This window comes from Fundulus heteroclitus, chromosome 22 (assembly GCF_011125445.2).
Source record: "Fundulus heteroclitus isolate FHET01 chromosome 22, MU-UCD_Fhet_4.1, whole genome shotgun sequence".
Taxonomy (NCBI): Eukaryota; Metazoa; Chordata; class Actinopteri; order Cyprinodontiformes; family Fundulidae; genus Fundulus; species Fundulus heteroclitus.
The window spans coordinates 27,945,849-27,964,645 of record NC_046382.1 but is presented as its reverse complement, the minus strand read 5'-3'; the positions used below and the strand labels follow the sequence as shown (position 1 = coordinate 27,964,645).

The 18,797-nt window shown below is 37.7% G+C and overlaps 1 protein-coding gene across 2 annotated transcripts in view; it reads right to left on the bottom strand.

Annotated features, from left to right (window-relative positions):
• Positions 1–781: 781 nt before the first annotated feature.
• insyn2ab (inhibitory synaptic factor 2Ab) overlaps positions 782–18,797 on the bottom strand; it is a 61,258-nt gene continuing 43,242 nt past the window's right edge. Inside the window, exons 3-5 of one of the 2 annotated variants that reach the window (XM_012863948.3) lie at positions 16,396–16,467; positions 4,197–4,623; positions 789–4,064 (exon numbers count right to left, since the gene is read on the bottom strand). In XM_012863948.3, the coding sequence (XP_012719402.1) occupies positions 4,440–4,623; positions 16,396–16,467 (256 nt within the window). In that variant the 3' untranslated portion in view covers positions 789–4,064; positions 4,197–4,439. Of the gene's footprint in view, positions 4,065–4,196; positions 4,624–16,395; positions 16,468–18,797 lie in introns of both variants that reach the window. The other variant, XM_036126767.1, reaches the window with a different exon arrangement.

Below are 18,797 nucleotides of genomic sequence, written 5' to 3'. Positions count from 1 at the left end.
TGCAGTGTTGGTATTCCTCCAAACACAGCATATTGGTTATGGGTCAAAAAGTTTAATTTTAGGGTCATTTAACTAGAGTACTTTCTTACACATTTTAAAATGATTAAGGTTGAAAAAATAATAAAAACATCACGGGGGAAAGAAATTGTCTGTCTGGAAACTTGTTGACTTGTCCCGTCAACAAGTTCTCCAAACTGAGCTGCTGATCTCTGCAGTTCCTCCAGGGTTACTACAGAACTCTTGGCTGCTTATCTGATTAATGCTCCCTTTGCCTACCCTGTTAGTTGCTTTGTCCCTTATTAGGCTCGTGAAAAACGTTACATTAGACTTTCCCATATAGGGCAGATGCTTTGAACAATGGGAGGCTGTGACTCAGTGGATAGAGTGGTTATCTTTCTGTTGGAAGATTGTGAGTGTGATTCCAGTTTCCTACCGTCACAGATGTTGATGTGCCCCTGGGCAAGGCACTTAACCCCAAGTTACCTACAGATCTGCATATGAAGCTGCACATATCTATATCAATGTGTGTGTGTTTGTGAGTGCAATGGGGTAAATGTGGCTCTATTGTAGAGGGCTTTGAATGGTCCGTATGACAATAAGAGCGCTATATAAATTCCCTCCATTTATATTTGTTCTTTTGACAGATTCTTCCACCAGACTGAATACATCATACCAAACTGAAAAAAATATTTTAATTTGTTAAACATTTGGAAAACCACAAGTTAATTTCCTTCTGCCTTTTTACCATGCACTGCACATAATCCATTTTCATGTGATAAAATGTGAAAACAGTTGCGGGACAATGAAGACTTTTGCAAGGCATTATGAAATATGCAGCATTTTAATTATGCACCGCAAAAGCCAACCACAGTCTTTACAATCTATCAACATTAGAGGTCAAGTAGCGCCATTTCATCAAAGTTTGTGGTGTAAAATATGCACAGCGTATCCTTTGGTGTCAGTGCCATGATGCACCTTTTTATGGCTGCACGGGACACTTGGAGCAAATGCTGTCATGTAAACAAACAGAAGCTGCCCATTTAAGACAGGTGGTCATGGCAAGTCACGTGACTTTTGTCCTTGTGCTGCTGAGTCCCATGTGCGAGAGCAACGATTTCCTGTGTCACCCCACTCACTTTGTTGGTGAGTTGAAGGTAATACAGGTATTCTGTTGGTAAGGTAACACTTTTGTGAAAACACAGTTTAGACTCAGGAATTTGGAAAATCATTAGCAGAAGGAAAGCTAATTTGTTATAACGCAATGTTAGAGGAAGATCTTCTTTTATGTTATGCTTTTGAAGTCAGATTGCTACTAATTTTAGCTCATGCAAAAAGGTGGTGTATAATTACCTATCCAGAGAACAAGTGAGCAACATGAATGTTGCCCTGGTATGTTGCTGTGTCGGTGCTAACAGAATGAGGGGACATTCTCTGCAATGAAACACTTTCAGGGTCATTTGATCTAAAAGCTTTTCATGGGGCTCGTTCAGTCATATTGTCACATTATTAGATCACCCATCATGTTTAGTTTTGGAGCTGCATGAATTAGCATTTGTGTGTTACTGAAAAAAATATTGGTGCTTTTTACAGCACTGTTAGGGGGTTAGGGTGCCTTTGTTTTATCACTGTTTAAAAAAATCTGTCTACTTTCTCATAGCTGTCTTAAAGTAGCCTTGCTTTTCAGATCTTAGTGAATTGAGCAATTGACCAGAGGAGCAAAAAGTGCCCTTTTTGGTTCACTAGGCTGTTAAGCCATTAAAATATATTGTGTCTTGGTGTATACTGACAGGGAACCTGTATTTTGTCTGGGAAGCCAGTACATACTTGGAATTTGTCATTGATAAGCCAGACATTGCTACCTGGAACTATGAGCTGAAGAAGGACTCACAGCACTGATTTGGGTAAACGACTTGCATTCAGTAGTGATAGCAGCACACTGCAACAATTTCCTGATGAAATGCTTTAATTGTTTTTTAGAAAAAGTAGAAAAATCCATTATATCCATTATATTGTACTCTCATTGTACAGGTATTTACTATGATCCTGGTCGATGAATGAGCTCTCTGTTGCAGGTAGCAACCCACATGCCACAAGTTTTGCAATTCTTTACTACATTGCTGCATTTCCAGATCGTTCAGGGAGGAGTTTAGGAAGAACCTGTCTTTGAAAAAAGCCCACCATTTCAAAAGGCTAAAGCAAAGCTGTATCAGAGGTAATCATTTTAGTGAAAGGCATTTTGAAAGGTTCAAAATGCCTTTCAAAATACATCAAATTATGCTAGTTTGACATGTGGGAACTACACGACTAGAAGCTATGTTGGTGGCTGCCTGCATCAAAGTGCCCATTCTTAATTGCAGGGTCCTGCACATTTATTTTTACCTCCAGACAATATGTCAAAAATCTTTCAATTATTTAATTTCAGCAGCATAATCTAGTGTTGTAAGTTTTGGAAAAATCAAGAGTTTCACAAAAGGAGGAATTGCTTCTCTCTAACAAAATCAAAAGTGTCAGAAGCAGTTAAAAAAAAAAAGAAATCCTATAAAATAAATGCAACTGGAATATTTTTTAATTAATTTATACTTTGATTTTTTTTTAAATTATTAAAGAATTGAGATCTGGTTGTCCTCTAACATAAATCTAATGCAAAGATATTCTCTCTTAACCACTCTTAAATATACAAGAAAACATGGAATGTATATAAAATAAACTACTCAAAAATGTGTTGCTCTTCAATGATCACAAACTAGTTTATAAAATTATAACCTCTCACCTAGACTTGCCAATTTGTGCATTCAGTGTGAAAATATTAAAGTTTAAACCAACAGGATGTGCGACAAACAAGCTAAAATTAAGACTCTAGGATGTTTTGTCTCTTCAGCAGTGAGAGGTTCATTTGCAAGTAAGGGAGGTAAAAAGAAAATTTCAAAGCAAACTTTTTAGAAAATGGGCATAACTTTTTTAGGGGGAGATTATGCTACCGTAAAACTGGCATTTTTAAGGCTTTTTGCACATTTTTATCTGGGGTGCTAATAAATGTGGACAGTGTGAGAGGTCATCGTAGGCAAGTGTGCCCTTCGGACATTTCATGTACATCTAAAAATACACACGCAAGAGCTACAGTCGCAAAATTAGTATAACACATCAGCAAATACCTCCTTTGTAACAAGCTCTGCATCATTGCTACATAATATTTCATTTTTTCATGTATGTGACCAAAGCTAGTGGCTGCAAAGATTTTTTTTTCTCATGGATCACTATTATATTTCTTTAGCTCTGTATATATAGCCCTTCTGCTTTTGCTGCAAGTTCAGTGCAAAGTAGTTTTGGGTACTTCCCAAATAAGCAGAGTTGTTTAATGGGGCTAGTTTTGCTACTTTACATCAGATCTTTACTGCAACATTTCAAGTGACAGAAGCAAGGCAAACTCCTAGTGGACTCAGAGAGAAATGGCAAACAATTTTTACTTTTAAATTACAAAATTAACATAAATAATACCATTATTTATACTTTTTTAATATAAAATACTGCATAAATAGTAAAACATCGTCCATCTTGATAAAAAATAAGATCAAACTGAGAATACTTGTTTTCTACTTTAAAATATTATACCTGCTTATTCAAGAGATTTCCAAGTTCACAGTACTTTGTTTTACACGTTTTTTTTTTTTTTATGTAGATCCAGAACATTGTGGATCAGTAATGACAACTGGATGGGTGAGGCTGGTTGGCACGTTGCCGGCACGTTAAGCTACTGTAGAGGCATTGGAGACAAAAACGAGATGAAGGTGACTGTGTATCAACCTTGTTGAGCAGACGTTCAGTCAGGGAGAAAAAGTGAGCAGCATGTCAACAAATATGGCAGAAAGGGACAGGATAGTACAGGGTTACAATAACAGTGCTGACATACTGGTGAATACTGTACTGACGCAGTCTTTTCAAATATCTCTCCTTTTTCAAATATTTGTGCTTTACTGGAAGTGGGGCTGATGTCCATTCAAAGATTACAGCTTTCTTCAGACATGACCCTCTGCATGGCTCCACCACTTGATGCCAAACAATGTGCTCTGAGGGGAAAAGAAGAAAAGTTCATAGCATTGACTGGAAGATTTCAATAAAAAAAAAAATCCAAAAAGTTTTGTAGCATGAATAACCTCATCGTTACAGTAAAGAACATAAAAAAATGTGCCACTGCATACCTAGAGTTTGAAGGTGCCGATCCTGTCCAGCAAATGTGCCAGAAAAGATAAGACTGAATTTTAAATATTTTATGTCTCTGCTGTCCCCCAGATGACCTGGCAGTCTCAGTTCAAAGCCTCATATCAACTGGTGTCTGGTTGTTGGTCCCCCATCTGCATATTCCTTTAACCGCTCCAAGAGTAACTGGGATTGTAGATGTTCCCAATGAGATTGCTTTTTTTCCAAAAGGCTTCATGTTCTATTCAAAGGAACCAAAGTTTCCAGCGAGCGTGCTTCTTGGACTCTGACTTGGACTTGCGTTTGGGGGTGGAAGTGAACACTTCATTGGAATAAGGCAGAGCAGGGCACTGTCGGCTGTCCATGGGGCAAAGTCTCTTCATCAAGGGCTGCAGCTTATCCTCCTGCAGTTTAAAGTCCAGCTCAACACTGCAAAACAAGCATAAGACATAGAATGTTGAAAGGTCAAGCATATTTCATTTATTAATGCTGGTTTTGGAACTTAACATAATAAATGTGCATTTTATGATTTTAAAAGTAAGTAATGTTGCAGGTCAAAGTGTACAATTACACTTCGTACCAGATATGTACACTATCTGTACTCCATCGTATTTTTCTCAGTGTCTGATCTTAGACTGAACCGTTCCTGTTTTAGCTCATTTAGAATGATCAAAAAGAAAAAATATTAGCAAAATGCCAAAATAATGAATTTTTAAAGATCATTTTTATTTTACTTTTTTCTGATTCAGACGTTTACATATACAGCATGTATTTCCGTAATATTTGATAGAATTACTTTTTAAACTGTATGACTTAGTTCAAATGATTTGGTTATCTTTCTGCAAGCTTCTCACAATAGTTTGCTGGCATTTTGTCCCATTTCTCTTGACAGAACTGGTGTAACTAAGTCAGATGTGTAGGCAGCTTTGCCTTTGTATACCTTTTCATCTTGGCCACAAATCGTCTATGCGGCTGAAGTCAGGGCTAAGACGGGGTCACTCTAAAATTTTACTTTGTTACCCTTAAGCCATAATGCAAATATTCTGGAGGAATGATTAGTAGAGCAATTGTGCTCAAGTCTTAACTTCCTGGGTTATATACTAAATGTTGCTTCAATATGTTCACACAGTTTTTCCTCATGATGCAATCTACTTTGTGAGACACAACAACAGTCCCTCCTGGAGCAAAACACAGACACATGATGCTGTCAACTTTATATACTTCAACATTGAGATGGTGTTCCCTGTAGCTTACAAGCTCCCCCTTTGAAACATAAACATAGCAGTTTATGTTGAGTTTACTCAACATAAACTGCTATGAACTGGGAACTAACCAAACACCAGTGTCACTGTCCAATGTGAAGTGCATTTCACATCACCATGAACGAAGCAGTCACAGTGCTAAAATCAATACTTTCAAGTTTGATGGAAATTCTGCTCAAAAGTTTTATGGTCAGTTAAGACAAAGTGAGAATTTCAAACCTAAGAGCATTCTACCAACCAGCATGAAATCAGAAGAATTAGGCTGTGGGGATGTTTTTCTGCCAATGGTACTGATTCACTATGTACTAAAGTAAGTTGCCTAATAAAGGCAAGGGACTAATCCATAATCATTTGATTTCTTTTCAAAGCAACAGATGGTTGAAGCTTGGAAACTGTTGTGACAATAATTTCTCATACACTCTCCAAAACAAGCAGGGTAACAATAGGCTTTTGGAAAACTCAAGCCTAAGTATGCAACAAAAATTGTGGGCTATGTTTAAAAGCTTTTCTGCAAAGAAAATGGTTCAGATATCGAGCCAAAACCTTATTTACGACTACAAGTAACACATGTTTAATGTGTATCTTTTAACCAAATATCAATGAGGTTGTGTTTATGTACTGACTTTGAGCCTGTTTGTATAATTTATATCCTAAATCCATTACAAAAAAAAAAAAAAAAAAAAAAATCAACACTAAATTGAAACTGTATCATTCCAAATTGAGGATGTATCACTCCACCCAGAAAAATGTACTGATCGAATAAAACATAAAGAAGGTATCTCACAATTATTCCTATAATGAGTAAATGTAAACCTCTCACTGTAATAGCATATGTGTGTGTCTGGTACCATTAACATTTGTGACAGAACCTCTGAGTTATTGTAATGATATTTATCCACTGATGTCTAAATGGTGGCAAATGGTTCAAACGAACTGACAGACTCCAGCAGAACATATCGGTTGAAGGACATATCGACATTTCAGAAACTCCTCTGAAGTAACAGAGTTTATCTGCATCCTCTCTGCATTCTCCAAGGCTGTAGCCAAAGGGCTCTTCCTGTAAAGAATATATTAGAATTTCAAAAAAGAGAAAGGGTTTTGGTTGCTCCTGCCATCAAACCTCGATATCTGCGAGTGTATTCCCAGTCTGGTCATTGTCTGATTCTGCTCCTCCGCCATAGGTGAACTATCTTCCCTATTTAATCTCTCAGGGTGGGGAGAAATGTGGTACTTAATCCCATCCAAATGAAACTATCGAGAGGCTGAGCAGTCCCTGATTAACTGGCTGTATTCAAGCAAGGCAAAAATGCACTATTGTCCAACATTTCCTCTCTCTTTATTGCCATTGATTTCTTGTACTTTGTCTACACTATAATACATCTTAAATTACATATAGCATAATTAAGTAAACTAACAATGGAGAAATAGCCGTATCATAAAGCATTGACTGTAAATAATGTTTTCCCAATAACCATATTTGTATTTGGGGTATTTTAATTTGTTGTTATTTTCATTAGGATTTTCTTTAAGAATAATGCTTTCTATAACACATTTAAGTGTCTATAAGGACTTACAGGGCTCATCCCTGTCATTGTGAGGATTAAAGGAAGATGAACAAACTGAAGCATCAAATAAAGAAAATGATGACATCTGACAACGCAAGGTCAGTCCTCTTCTCCTCTGCAGACAGAGAAATGGGCATTAAGGTGCCAAGATTGCCCTGATAGGGCGACCACTTTGATAGGCACTGTAATTAGGTTGCTAAAGGATATGCTTGACTCAAAGTGATATAATGAAACTGGAAACTGTCCTCACCCCGACAATAAGTGTCTTTTAAGAGCAGAGCTCTATTAAACCCTCCAGAGGAGAGACCTTAATAAGGGCTGTACTGGCAGGCTGAGACCTGCTTTTTAGTGTGTTAGGTAAAATGAAAAAAAAAAAAAACAAGACTAAAATACATAAAGTCCAATTTGTTGCTGCTTTCCTCAACATCAATGCTGATGCAAACAAAGCCCTTTTAGGTCATTTGAGTTTAATAAAATGAAACCCGTTCTGCCACACTTTGATGTTGACTTCAAATGAAAACTAATACTTGTAGGTGTTCTGAGAAGTGTGTCCCCAGAAATGAGAAGTTCAATTTTCAGAGTTTTTAACTCACTCTTTCCTTTAGTATGCCTTGCCCACCTCTTATTAATACATATAGTATGCTGTGTTCCATCTTCTCTTGCTTTTGTAGCTCGGTTTCCTTCTGTGGTACAAACTCTGCATATTTCATATAACATTCATATAATGTTGACTTGAAAGTAAGCAGTTATGATTAATATCAGCACGGTGCAATGCAGAACAAGCTCGAGAATTATTGAGCAGTTAATCACTTGGCAAATCATTGCGATTGCTCCACACTGAGCACAGACTCCTAGGTGTGCGGCCCAGAGCTGCCCTGCATGGTTTATTTGATGCTGGGGAGCAGGTTCTTCAGCAAACAAAAGCCCCATATCTAAGATCATCTCTGTGCAGACAGATTGAAGCAGTTGGAGGTGGAAACTTGTCTAGGGCATTCAGAAGACCATATTAATCATCCCCTTTTCTATGCAGTGTGAGTAGCTCTTGCTGCGATCAGTGGCGAGCTGTTTGTTTGCCTATGGTTTTATTGTGCTGAGCACCATTCAATAATGGCTGCTCCTGGTAGGGATTTTACTGCTGGGACTACTTGTAAAACATCTCATCAACTATTTTCCATCCAAGCTTTAAACCTAAAGTTTCTTCCCTTCCCATTATCTTGGGCCTTTTGCCATTCACAGTTCAAACTCCACATTGAATAAAAATAAGTGGTCTGGAACAGAAAATGACAGTGATTTTCCTGAAAGGTTGTCATGATGGAGTCATATACAGAGCATGCCAATACAAAAACCTCTATTGTGTGTTGCACTGAGGGAAATAAACATATTCTTTTCTATGAGAGTATAATCAAATCTGCACTACCGACAAAGCAAAGCTCTGGGTCACTGGACAACAATACTTATGATGTCCTTGTATGTGCGATGCTGAAAGACTTTAGCAACATTTTGAGAAAACTTAGAATGCCTATTTAGTGCCATCAAAAAGATGGCACTAAAGACAAAATGTTTCATAAATCACAAAACCTTTTGTAAAGCACATGCTGCGAGTGTGAAATATTTCAGTTCAGGTTTAACCAGGTTTGTTCAGCTTTATACCTTGTCCTCTTATTCTAGGATGGTTCTAATGCAGTGGTCTCAAACTCCAGTCCTCAAGAGCTGCTGTCCTGCAACTTTTAGATGCATCTCTGCTTCAGCATACCTGACTCTATGAGCTCAGAAGAGCTTGGGCCTGTCCCAACACTCACACTTCCACCCTTGTGCCCCTCAAATGCACGTTCTGTCTGAGGACGTGACTGCGTAATGTGTCCCGATTCTCCAGAGTGGTATTTCGCCCTGCCCCTTTTGCACCCTCAATCTACACTTTGGTGAAATCCATATTGATGCGGGCTTCGCTGAAGTATATTACCCACAATTCACTGCTGTATGTGACGTTCTGAGCTTCTAAAAAATTGATGGTGCGCCTTATCCAATGCGCCTTATATATGATTATCATTGTGCTTACTGACCAATTTTATGGGGTATAATGCACTCAAAAATCTGTTAAAATGTGTAAGTACGACTTTGGAAAGCAACAAAGCTGCTCTGCTCAATGGATATTCAGAGCATTACGGTGCATTGTGTCCCTACCAGACATCAAACTGTTTTATATTTGACACTGAGTTTGATACGCTGAGCTGCTCCAAGCAGGCGATCACAAGGACGCGTGTAGTTTTTTATATGGAAATAAATACATTCAGGCAAGAATTTACCAAAAACTGAAGTAGCACTTTAGTGAAGGAAGTTTCAAAGCATATACTAGCTTAATGACACAAAGCCATTAACATTTTTTCTTTCACAAATCATTTGTATATTGTCTTTCACTTGCATGTGTTCTTTATTTTTTACCTATTGGAAACATGTCTTGTTTTAAATGCAACACTTTATAGTAAACCTTTCTAGCAGCTTAAAACTTAAATGGCACAATCTCTAAAAAAATGTTTTTAATTTTGTCAATTTCCTTGACAAGATAGCAGTAATTATGTTTGTAATGTGGGACCTTTCCCTCCACTTTACTGAACATTGTCATAATAGTTATTTTAGTAATATATCCTCTATTGACTCATCCTATCTAGCCTTATTTCACCTGCCAAGTGCATGCCCTATTTGTTGCAGTGATAAATGAGATACTACCCAATAACAAGGAGGGAGGAGGCTGTCAGGGGAGAGCTGAACCCTGGACAACCCACAGATTGACTGCCTTAGCTCTTCTGCTGCTGGATTCCTGACTTTATTAGACATTTTACATGCACAACTTCACTACAAATCCTTTAAAGGGGGCTGACCTACTTGGTTACAGTAACAACACACATTCACTGTCTAACCTAGAGCGGCAATTCTTATTAACTTGCTGTTTTGGTGTGATTTTAATATGGCTCACCTTACCAATAGCCAGTCCCCCTCATCAGTATCACAGAGTAGTTTGTCCAAGGTTGCTGCCCTGTCAGCAGTTTAACCGAGCCAGTAAAGCAAACTTTAATAACAGGGCCTCTAGTGATGGGATCACACACTCACTTTAATAACAACAGAGCAAAGCAGAGTAAAACTGAAAGACAAAACAATAGAGATACCCCCCCCCCACACACACACACACACACCATTAAATCTCTGCAGCTGGGTTCCACAGCTCTCTCTGTGAGGTTTAGCTACTTGTGACAGTCGTTTTGGCAGAGTTAGATGGAACTGTGATGGATTACCACACATCATGCAATTGCTCCATTTTGTTCAGTGACTGTAAATGTCATTAAGTTAAACTGTATTAAACAACTATTTAATAATAAAAAGAGTAGACAAAATCATGATCTCCTACTTTATTAGTATTCTGCAGAGAGCTTATATACATTTATTGCCATATACTATATAACTAGTTTTCATTTTCCCAGGCGGAGGAAGTTCAGAGTGTAATTAAACACATTTGCTTCACTAAAAACCAGTACTGCCACACTTTGTCCTATCATGACGTTATCAGTTAAACAAAAAAATTAGAAGCTCCAACACTTTACATAAGACTACTTTTCTATGTTGGTGTAACAAATCTCCATTAAATGGCACCCACATTCCCTTAGTTATCCCATTTACTGTATCTACATTTGTAAAAAACTTCACTGTATCTTATAAAAATGAAAGAAAAATATTGATACAGATCATACACCTCATTGGCATTTTTTTCAGGACAAAATACACTTTTCTGATTGTTCTCCCATTGGCAGACTCACTAAATCCTTGTTCCTGAAAGCTACAATAATTGCTTAACTCCTAAGAAACAAATCAATAAAGAGGCCTGTTTGGTCAATAAGAACTCAAATTCCACAGACACAAATTGACAGAAGCTGCTTCTGTGTCACAGTGCACATCTTGATTAAGTCTTACTCTGTTTTGCAGCAATGCTTTGCTCCTATAATTATTTCTATTATTGTACAGGTAATCAAATTAATCACAGTATTACAGCTAAGAGCCACCAGTCAGCTGAAAAACCCACACATTACAAAGGTTTGTTATCTAAAGAGTGGGGGTACTGATTGTTTGCCCATCCTTGGTAGCATTTGGTATGCTCTGCTAGCATTCTGATAGGATTTATGAATTGCATGAACCTGAGAGTGGGAATAACCTTTATTCCATTGGTACTTACAAACACACATACATCACTTTAATTGCATTATAACTTGATATTTGCAGTGCTATTTAACCTTGCTTTACAAAAAGTCAAATCTAGAAAAGGATATTACACTGTTTTAGTACACCTGCTCAATAACTTTGCACATATAGTCAATCAACAACCACATTGCAGCAAATTTATGTACCCTATTTAGGCATCTAGACATGATGAAGAAGACATGCCAGAGTTCAAACACAGCATCAGAATGGGGAAGAAGAGGGACTTAGGTGACTTTGAACAAACATGGGATGACTGTTGGTACCAGGAGGCCTGATCTGTGTATTTTTAAAAAGTGCTAATATTTATTTTATTTGAACTTTTCTCATTGAGCAATAAATTCCCATTTTCAGAAGAGACCTGTTCTATAGTGGGAGGTTCTTGGCCAGCCACCTCTTTGGTTCAAAGAAAACAGACTGAAAACACACCCAATATGAGGCAGATTTGTGGATTAAGAATGATTTGTTGATGTAAGCCGTCAGGCAAGAATGGCCAGGCTACTTCGAGATAATAGAAAAGCAACTGATCCCAAAGTATGTTGGAAAACCATCTCCAAATGCACAACGTGTGAAAACTTCAAGCCTATATCAACAGAAAACTGTACAGGTTGCCATTACTGTCAGCTATAAACAGGAACTAAGGTTACATTTCAAACAGGCTCACCAAAATTGAACAGTAAAAGACTCAACCTCATTTGCAACATTTAGATGATAGATAACCTGGTATTAATACTATGAAACTATATATCCATCCTGTCTTGTATCACTGGTTCAGGCTGGTGGTGGTATTGTGATGGTGTTCAGGCTATTTTCTTGGCACAATTTTGATAACCTAGTTCCAGATAAGTATGCCCAGTGTACCCTACTACTAGCAGATTATTGTATCATGTTACAAAGCTCAAATCACCTCATACTGTTTTCAGCAGAACACAGTGTAGCTTGGTAAGAACCTGAACAGCAGAGCTGAGGGAAAAATCGCAAGTGAATGCAGAAATGAATATATTGGGACACTAAAGGATTTTCACAAACCAAAAGCATTAGTTTAATATTAAATAAGAGTCTAAACCAATACACAAAGGACAGAATCCAATAAGGAACTAAGAATCTAAAACCACAATAGTAAAACATTGGAGAACTATGAGTGTAAAAACTAAACATAACGCAAAATTGTCCTAATATATAATCAAGGTAACAGGGTCATAAAATTCAGAGATCAATTTACATCACCTTTTCCATTCTATGCTATTAAGAATCAAGGCAAAATGGACTTAGTATAAGCAGGGTGTATTTGACAAGGGGACAGATGCATTTCTGTGTAAACTCAAACCCTTACACAATTCTTGCGTGAATGTTGATGATCATCAGAGTTTTACTTAGGTTCCCAGAGGTATGCTGTTGTCAAAAACAGCACAGATCCAATCAAGCAACATGAAAGAATACCGTGACATAATTTTCTGGTATACCAATTGATTCCAATATAATTTACTGCTCGAGAGGGAGCCATCCATAAGAAGTGCTGTCTCAATTTCCTCTCCCATTTTCTAGCTCAGTGAAGGCTTTGGTTCAGAGGTAGAGCGTGTTTGGGAGAAGTCTAATTACCGTCTTTGGCCTTTTTTGTCTTCGACTTCAAGAGTTGGGTGAACAACTGGATTGATGATCGCCTTATGCTACAAGGTGAACCGCTCACCATCGGATCTAATTTAGGAAAATCCATCTGTTTAAGAGCTTTATCTAGTTCAACATGTACAATGCCCTAACGACTGGATAGGCAGATACAAATTTGATGCTTTATTTTAATCAGACATGAGGCAAGTTACTATGATTCAAATAATGTGACAGTGTTAGGAATGGGAAAATCAGATACAGATGTAACACAATGTTTATATCATGTACATGGATATTGTACTTCAGGGTCAATCTTACAATCTCTCTGGAGTTAGGAGAAGGTTGCTTTTAGAACTATAGTCAGTGCCTGTTGAACATCATTCTGACATTCATCATGATGACTCAGGCTCATTTTTTGGAGGCTTGAGTCTCCTTCAAAAATGTATTGACTATAGTCCAGCTATCAGCAGAACAGCATTTTGTCACTTCGTTGCTGCCAAATTCACACTAAAGCTCATGAACAGCAGTGTAAAATAAAATGGTCTTTAGCTGTGCATCTTTGTTAAAACCACATCCCTCGTCTCTGCTGGTACATATCAAAAATATCTTGATTACCACACAGCTCAGATCATGGTGTACATTGTGAAATATAGTAAAATAGCAGAAAGGATTTCATACTTGAGCACTTAATGTTCCTTTCTCCTCCTAAGGACTTTTTGTGTCTAAATGTTTCCCCATGCAACCACTGCTTACATCTAAGTACATTTCAAGTATCTACATTTTGATGATAAAGGGTCTAATGATACATCTAGCTCACGAGACAAAAGGATATACAATACTACGTTCACGACATGAGCTGAAATTAAGTAATGATTTTAGGAAAAGACAATTTTGTTTTAACAAATAGAGTAAGTATTTTTCGTAGGTTAAGCAGCGTTAACATCCAAATGTTGCATTCCTCATGCCAAGCCACTCCTCAACCAGAAGAAAAAATACTTGACTGATGCTCAGTGGACTGATGCCTAGTGGTCCAAAAGTCCTAAGCTCGATCTGAATATCTCTAATTATAGCTCCTAGCTCCTGTTCCTTGACCTTCCATGGTCAAGGAACAGGAGAGACCTTTCATGGGGTCAACAGTAAGAACTGTATCATGGGTAGGAAAGGATCTTCGGACTGTTGTGCTGATTTTGGACAGCCTTTAACTCCGATGTTATTACATGATGAAAATGCATATGGATGATGCAAGTAAAATCCGGGCCTACAGCCTCCCGAAAATGATCTACAAACTGTGTGCTCTCTTCTCTCTAGGCATTTTCGTTAATGTCTGTGAGGTGTGCTGTATTACGTCACACAAAGGATTGTGGGATTCCTTATAGATCCTTAGCACCCGTGAGAAACATTGCAAGGTGCCTATTCTAAATTGGCTCCGAGAGGAAGCACAAAGTCTCATTTTCCTACCTCTTTCCTTACTGACTGCATTATTTGGACAGCACTTATCATGGGGACCACTGACGCATGTCTGCTTTGGCTAAAGAGTCCTTACCCAATAGAGGTATTCTTATGGAGCAGTACTTCCAGATGGAAGTACAATTTGCCTTTCATTTTTAAATCAAGGTCCCAGAGTCGAGAGGAACAATGGAGAGGCACAGAATCCTCGTTTTTAAAGTCCAGTGAGAAGTTTCCACATTCAGTGATTTGGGGTGCCAAACCATCTGCTGGTGTTAGTTTACTAGGTTTTTGAAGTCCACAATCTAACATTTTAGAGCACTTCATGCGTACTTCTGCTGTGAAGGATGCTGATTTTGTGTACTAAGAGAGAACATTGTTGGATTGATTCACCTTTCATTGTCTTCACTACATATCCTCTGCATAGACTTTGATTTAAATGTTTTCTACAGAATAGTTTTCTTCACTATTTACTTTTAATTTGAAGTTGGTTTGAGCAACACTATTTGAAAACAAAAATACTACTGCTCTCCAGTGATCAGCTTCCCAGAGCTGTTTTGTGTACTCTATTGTTTATTTTACAAGATATTTCATAGATTACTGTAAAATCTACTGTGATGTTTGTTTTTGTCGAATTTATGAGTGTATATTTGCAAAGATGTTTAACCTATAGTCCTAGGCCTAGAACACTGTCATTTTCTACAACTATTCTAATGTCCTGCATTCTTCCCACTAGAAAAAAAAAAAGTTTTTTATTTCAGAAATAGCGCCTGTGGGAGCCAGCAATTTGTCATTCCCATCAAGCCTTGATGAAATAAAGCTTTTGCTTTCAAGTTGCACAAGTATCTTTCGCCACAATCTGGGTTAGTTTGACATAACTGGCTATTGACATAATCAAGGGCTTGACAGAATATTGTAGATAGGTAACAAAAAGCACTCAAATTAAAGAGCTGTTATTACAAAGAGCCAGTTGTCCAAGGGAAGTAGTGCAAAGCAGAAAATGAGTTTTAAAGATTTTTTCACCTGTCTTGGAAAATTACTTTCAGCTTACACTTAAAAACTCATACTATTTTATTAATCATTTTTGTGCAAAGTAAAAAACAAAAAATCTTTGAAAATGATAAAAAGAGAATTGATAAGCAAATCATACAGAGTTATACAAATCTACCTGGAAATGTTTAAACAGCTTTAAAGGATCTGATGATTTTTTGGTTCCTCATATACACGGTGCTTGGGTCACAGAACTTCCTACTTTATCTAAATAACTTCCCACTGGTGCGTAACATTACTTTTTGATGACATGAGGCCATACATGTGTAGTCCCCAAAATACTGGAATCTTAATCTACCCCATTATACACTGCAGTAAAACCAGTGCAAGTGGTAATGCTGAACATTTAGTTTTCTGAGTTATTCTCTCCATTTTTCCTTATGTTCTATTTTTTTAATTTGATTAACATGTGCTGGTTCATACAAATAATTTTACTTTAACGATGCTCTTTTTTTTTTTTTTACATTTGCTCTGCTACCCTAATCAACAAGTGCATGCTACCCTTTTGTGTATTTCCCATTTTGTGCTAAAGTATATTTACTTCCCACATATCCTGCCCTTCCAGTTTATTTATTGTACAAACTGTACAAAGCTTTCATCAAATGTATAATACCAGATCCATCCATCTATTGAGCTGGGGTGGGGGGCTGTAATTTATATTATTTTTATATTTATATTTATATTCGTAAGAAACTAAAACTCATATGTCATTCATATCATTTTCTCTTTCTTAATAAAACAGATGGAAGCTTGTGGTTGCAGCATGGCAAAAAGAAAAAAAAAAGAAAAGGAAAAGTCCAAGGGAATGAATACTTTAAAAAGCCATTGTACACACAATGGAGCAGTTGTATTTTGTACAACACAATCCTTTAAACAGAAAAAAAGAGTTTTCAGAGTGATTTTGTTAAAGAAAATCCATTATCCAAAGAGGACAAGAGAGCCGAATGAGAATGGGACGACCTTAATGCACCACACAGGAGACGATTTAGATTTAATGCAGCATTAATGTGTGGGTGTGCGGAAGGCCGAACCTGTAAATGATGCAGGCGCTGTTTCGACACGTATCACAGTTGGCTGTGTCTTGTCCTGTTCTGTACGAGAGTCTGTGAAAATAGGAAGAGAAACAGAATAATGATTTGAAGTTGGATTTGCATATGTCAACACCTATGGGCATGAGCTACAAGATTTGCTCTGGTTACAGTTGAAATAATAATAAAAAAACTGTCATTTTGATCCTGTTGATCTCTTATGTTTGCTTCATATGTAGATTTGCTGATTTTACATAATGGAACTATCTTGCTTTACTATGACAGAGTGTTATTATTTCTGCAGCACAATTTGCATAATAGAAATCTTCACAATCTGTGTCGCACCATGCATTTCTCTCTTCAAGCAATGCAATCTTTGTGCAAAAAGCTCTCTACAAATCACCTGCAATAATTTAGGTGTGCTTCCCTGTAAAAAGAACATCCTACGTATTGTATGATTGTTGTCGCTTTAACAGTCTCCATCTCTATTATTCATAACCTTGGATGTCGATTTACTTAAGATGGTGAGCTGATTGTTACTTGGAGCACCATGTATCTTAATTCAATAGTCTCTGGTGGTATGGGAATTATCCAGGAATGGTCATGTTCAGTCCGTACATGCAATCGCATGCTGTCACAGTGTCCCTTCATCCTGATGGATGACATGTGGAGGAGGTTGACCCCACCTGCTCCCGATGGCATGGGAGGTGAGCTCATCGGAGGGGGAAACAAATCTGTTTCTGTGGTGATCGAAAATGCTGATGGGAGCTGAAGGGCGACAAGTTCATCTGCCCTGCCCTGCTCTCAAATGAAGTGTTCTCCAACAGCTGTGAGCAAGGACAGGAGCTCAGTGCAAAGACAAAGGCTGCTCCAGAGAAGTGCAACCTGGATTAATCTTGAAGTTCATATCTCTTAAACAGCTTCTCTCTATTATTTACAGCAAATTTATAATCACTGTATGTATTTAACACAACCTTGCCCTGTTCAAAATATAATGTCCATGACCCAATCTGGTAATAATGTATTGAAACACAAGGTTATTTACAACAAATGTTAGCATCTGAAAGCTGCTCTTAGATCTAACTATAGTGGGAGATGTACTGCTGAGGTGTTTGTTCACATCAGTTGCCTTAGGACACGATTTACCCTCAATATTTCAGGTTCCCTATCCACACCCCCTGCCTATGTACCTGCTGCTCTGCTTGCCTGAGCACTGCATAATGTGAGAACAAAGGTCATTGTCTTGAGTGGCCCTTCATGTTTCATTTATAGTGCAATGCAGTGTATACTGTTTGTAGACCGAGTAGATTTGTACAAAATTTCCCAGTTATCAACAATTTAAAACAAAGGCATGAGACAATCTTTTTGTACAGTCATAAATTTTGGCAGTTTTTGATAGAAATAAATCAAGTGTTATAGCAGCTACAAAACGTGATTTAATTTTCCCCTTCACATTTGTCTCAAAAAAATTTGCAACTGACATACAGTACGTTTGCCAAAGTTTCAGAAGAATTCTTTGGAAAATGCTAAATCCTAATGCAGAAGTGAAACCTGCAATAAAAAAATGGGTGGTTTGTACTTTCTTTTCTTGTGATGTCACAGAAATGTCTCAACTAGGTGTGACTTCATTAAATTTAAGGAGATGTGAAACATATGGTAAGCACAAGTAAATCTCCCGATCGATCAAGGTTTCTTGGACTTTCTTAAACTTTCTTTTAGAAAAATAAGTAAATAAAACAAGAACACCAGTAATGCACATATTGCACATGTTATGGAAAGTGTGTAAATTGTAATGATAAAAAACAAAAATGAACAACTTTATTATTATACATTTCATAATATAAAATGTTATGGCTAACGTAGGAAGCTGTAGGTTATTGGTTAGGTGTCGTGCCACCAGGTGTCGCTGGTCTAGAGTTAAATGTTCTTTGTCATGTTTTCTTGAGCCTCACAAAGTCAACTATAGGCATATATATGCTGGAATGTTGACTTTGGAACAACAGAGTATTCATTTGTTATGAAATATTTTAAAAGTTTTTTTATCTGGTGCTATTTTTCCAACCCGGAACAAAAACCCTTTCCTTCACTGCTATTCCTGCCTCTCTCTGTGTGTGCCGGCCATTTCATGATGTCAACCTAGAGCCTCTGCAGCAACTGGCTAATCCTAGTGGTAGTTGTAGTAATGGATGGGGGGTGGGAGGGATGTTGTTACATGGATTGGGGAGGTGCGCACAGTTGGCTATGGGGATCGGGGGTATGCGCAGACCGGGGGAGTGCGCACAGACTGGAGCGTTGCATGGTACAACACTGCAAAGCTCGAAGGGGGAGCTCAAACCAATAGTACCCGGTCATTCGGCTGTCAAGCTAATAACAGCTAGTGTTAGCTTTTGTCCAGGAGGTTCACT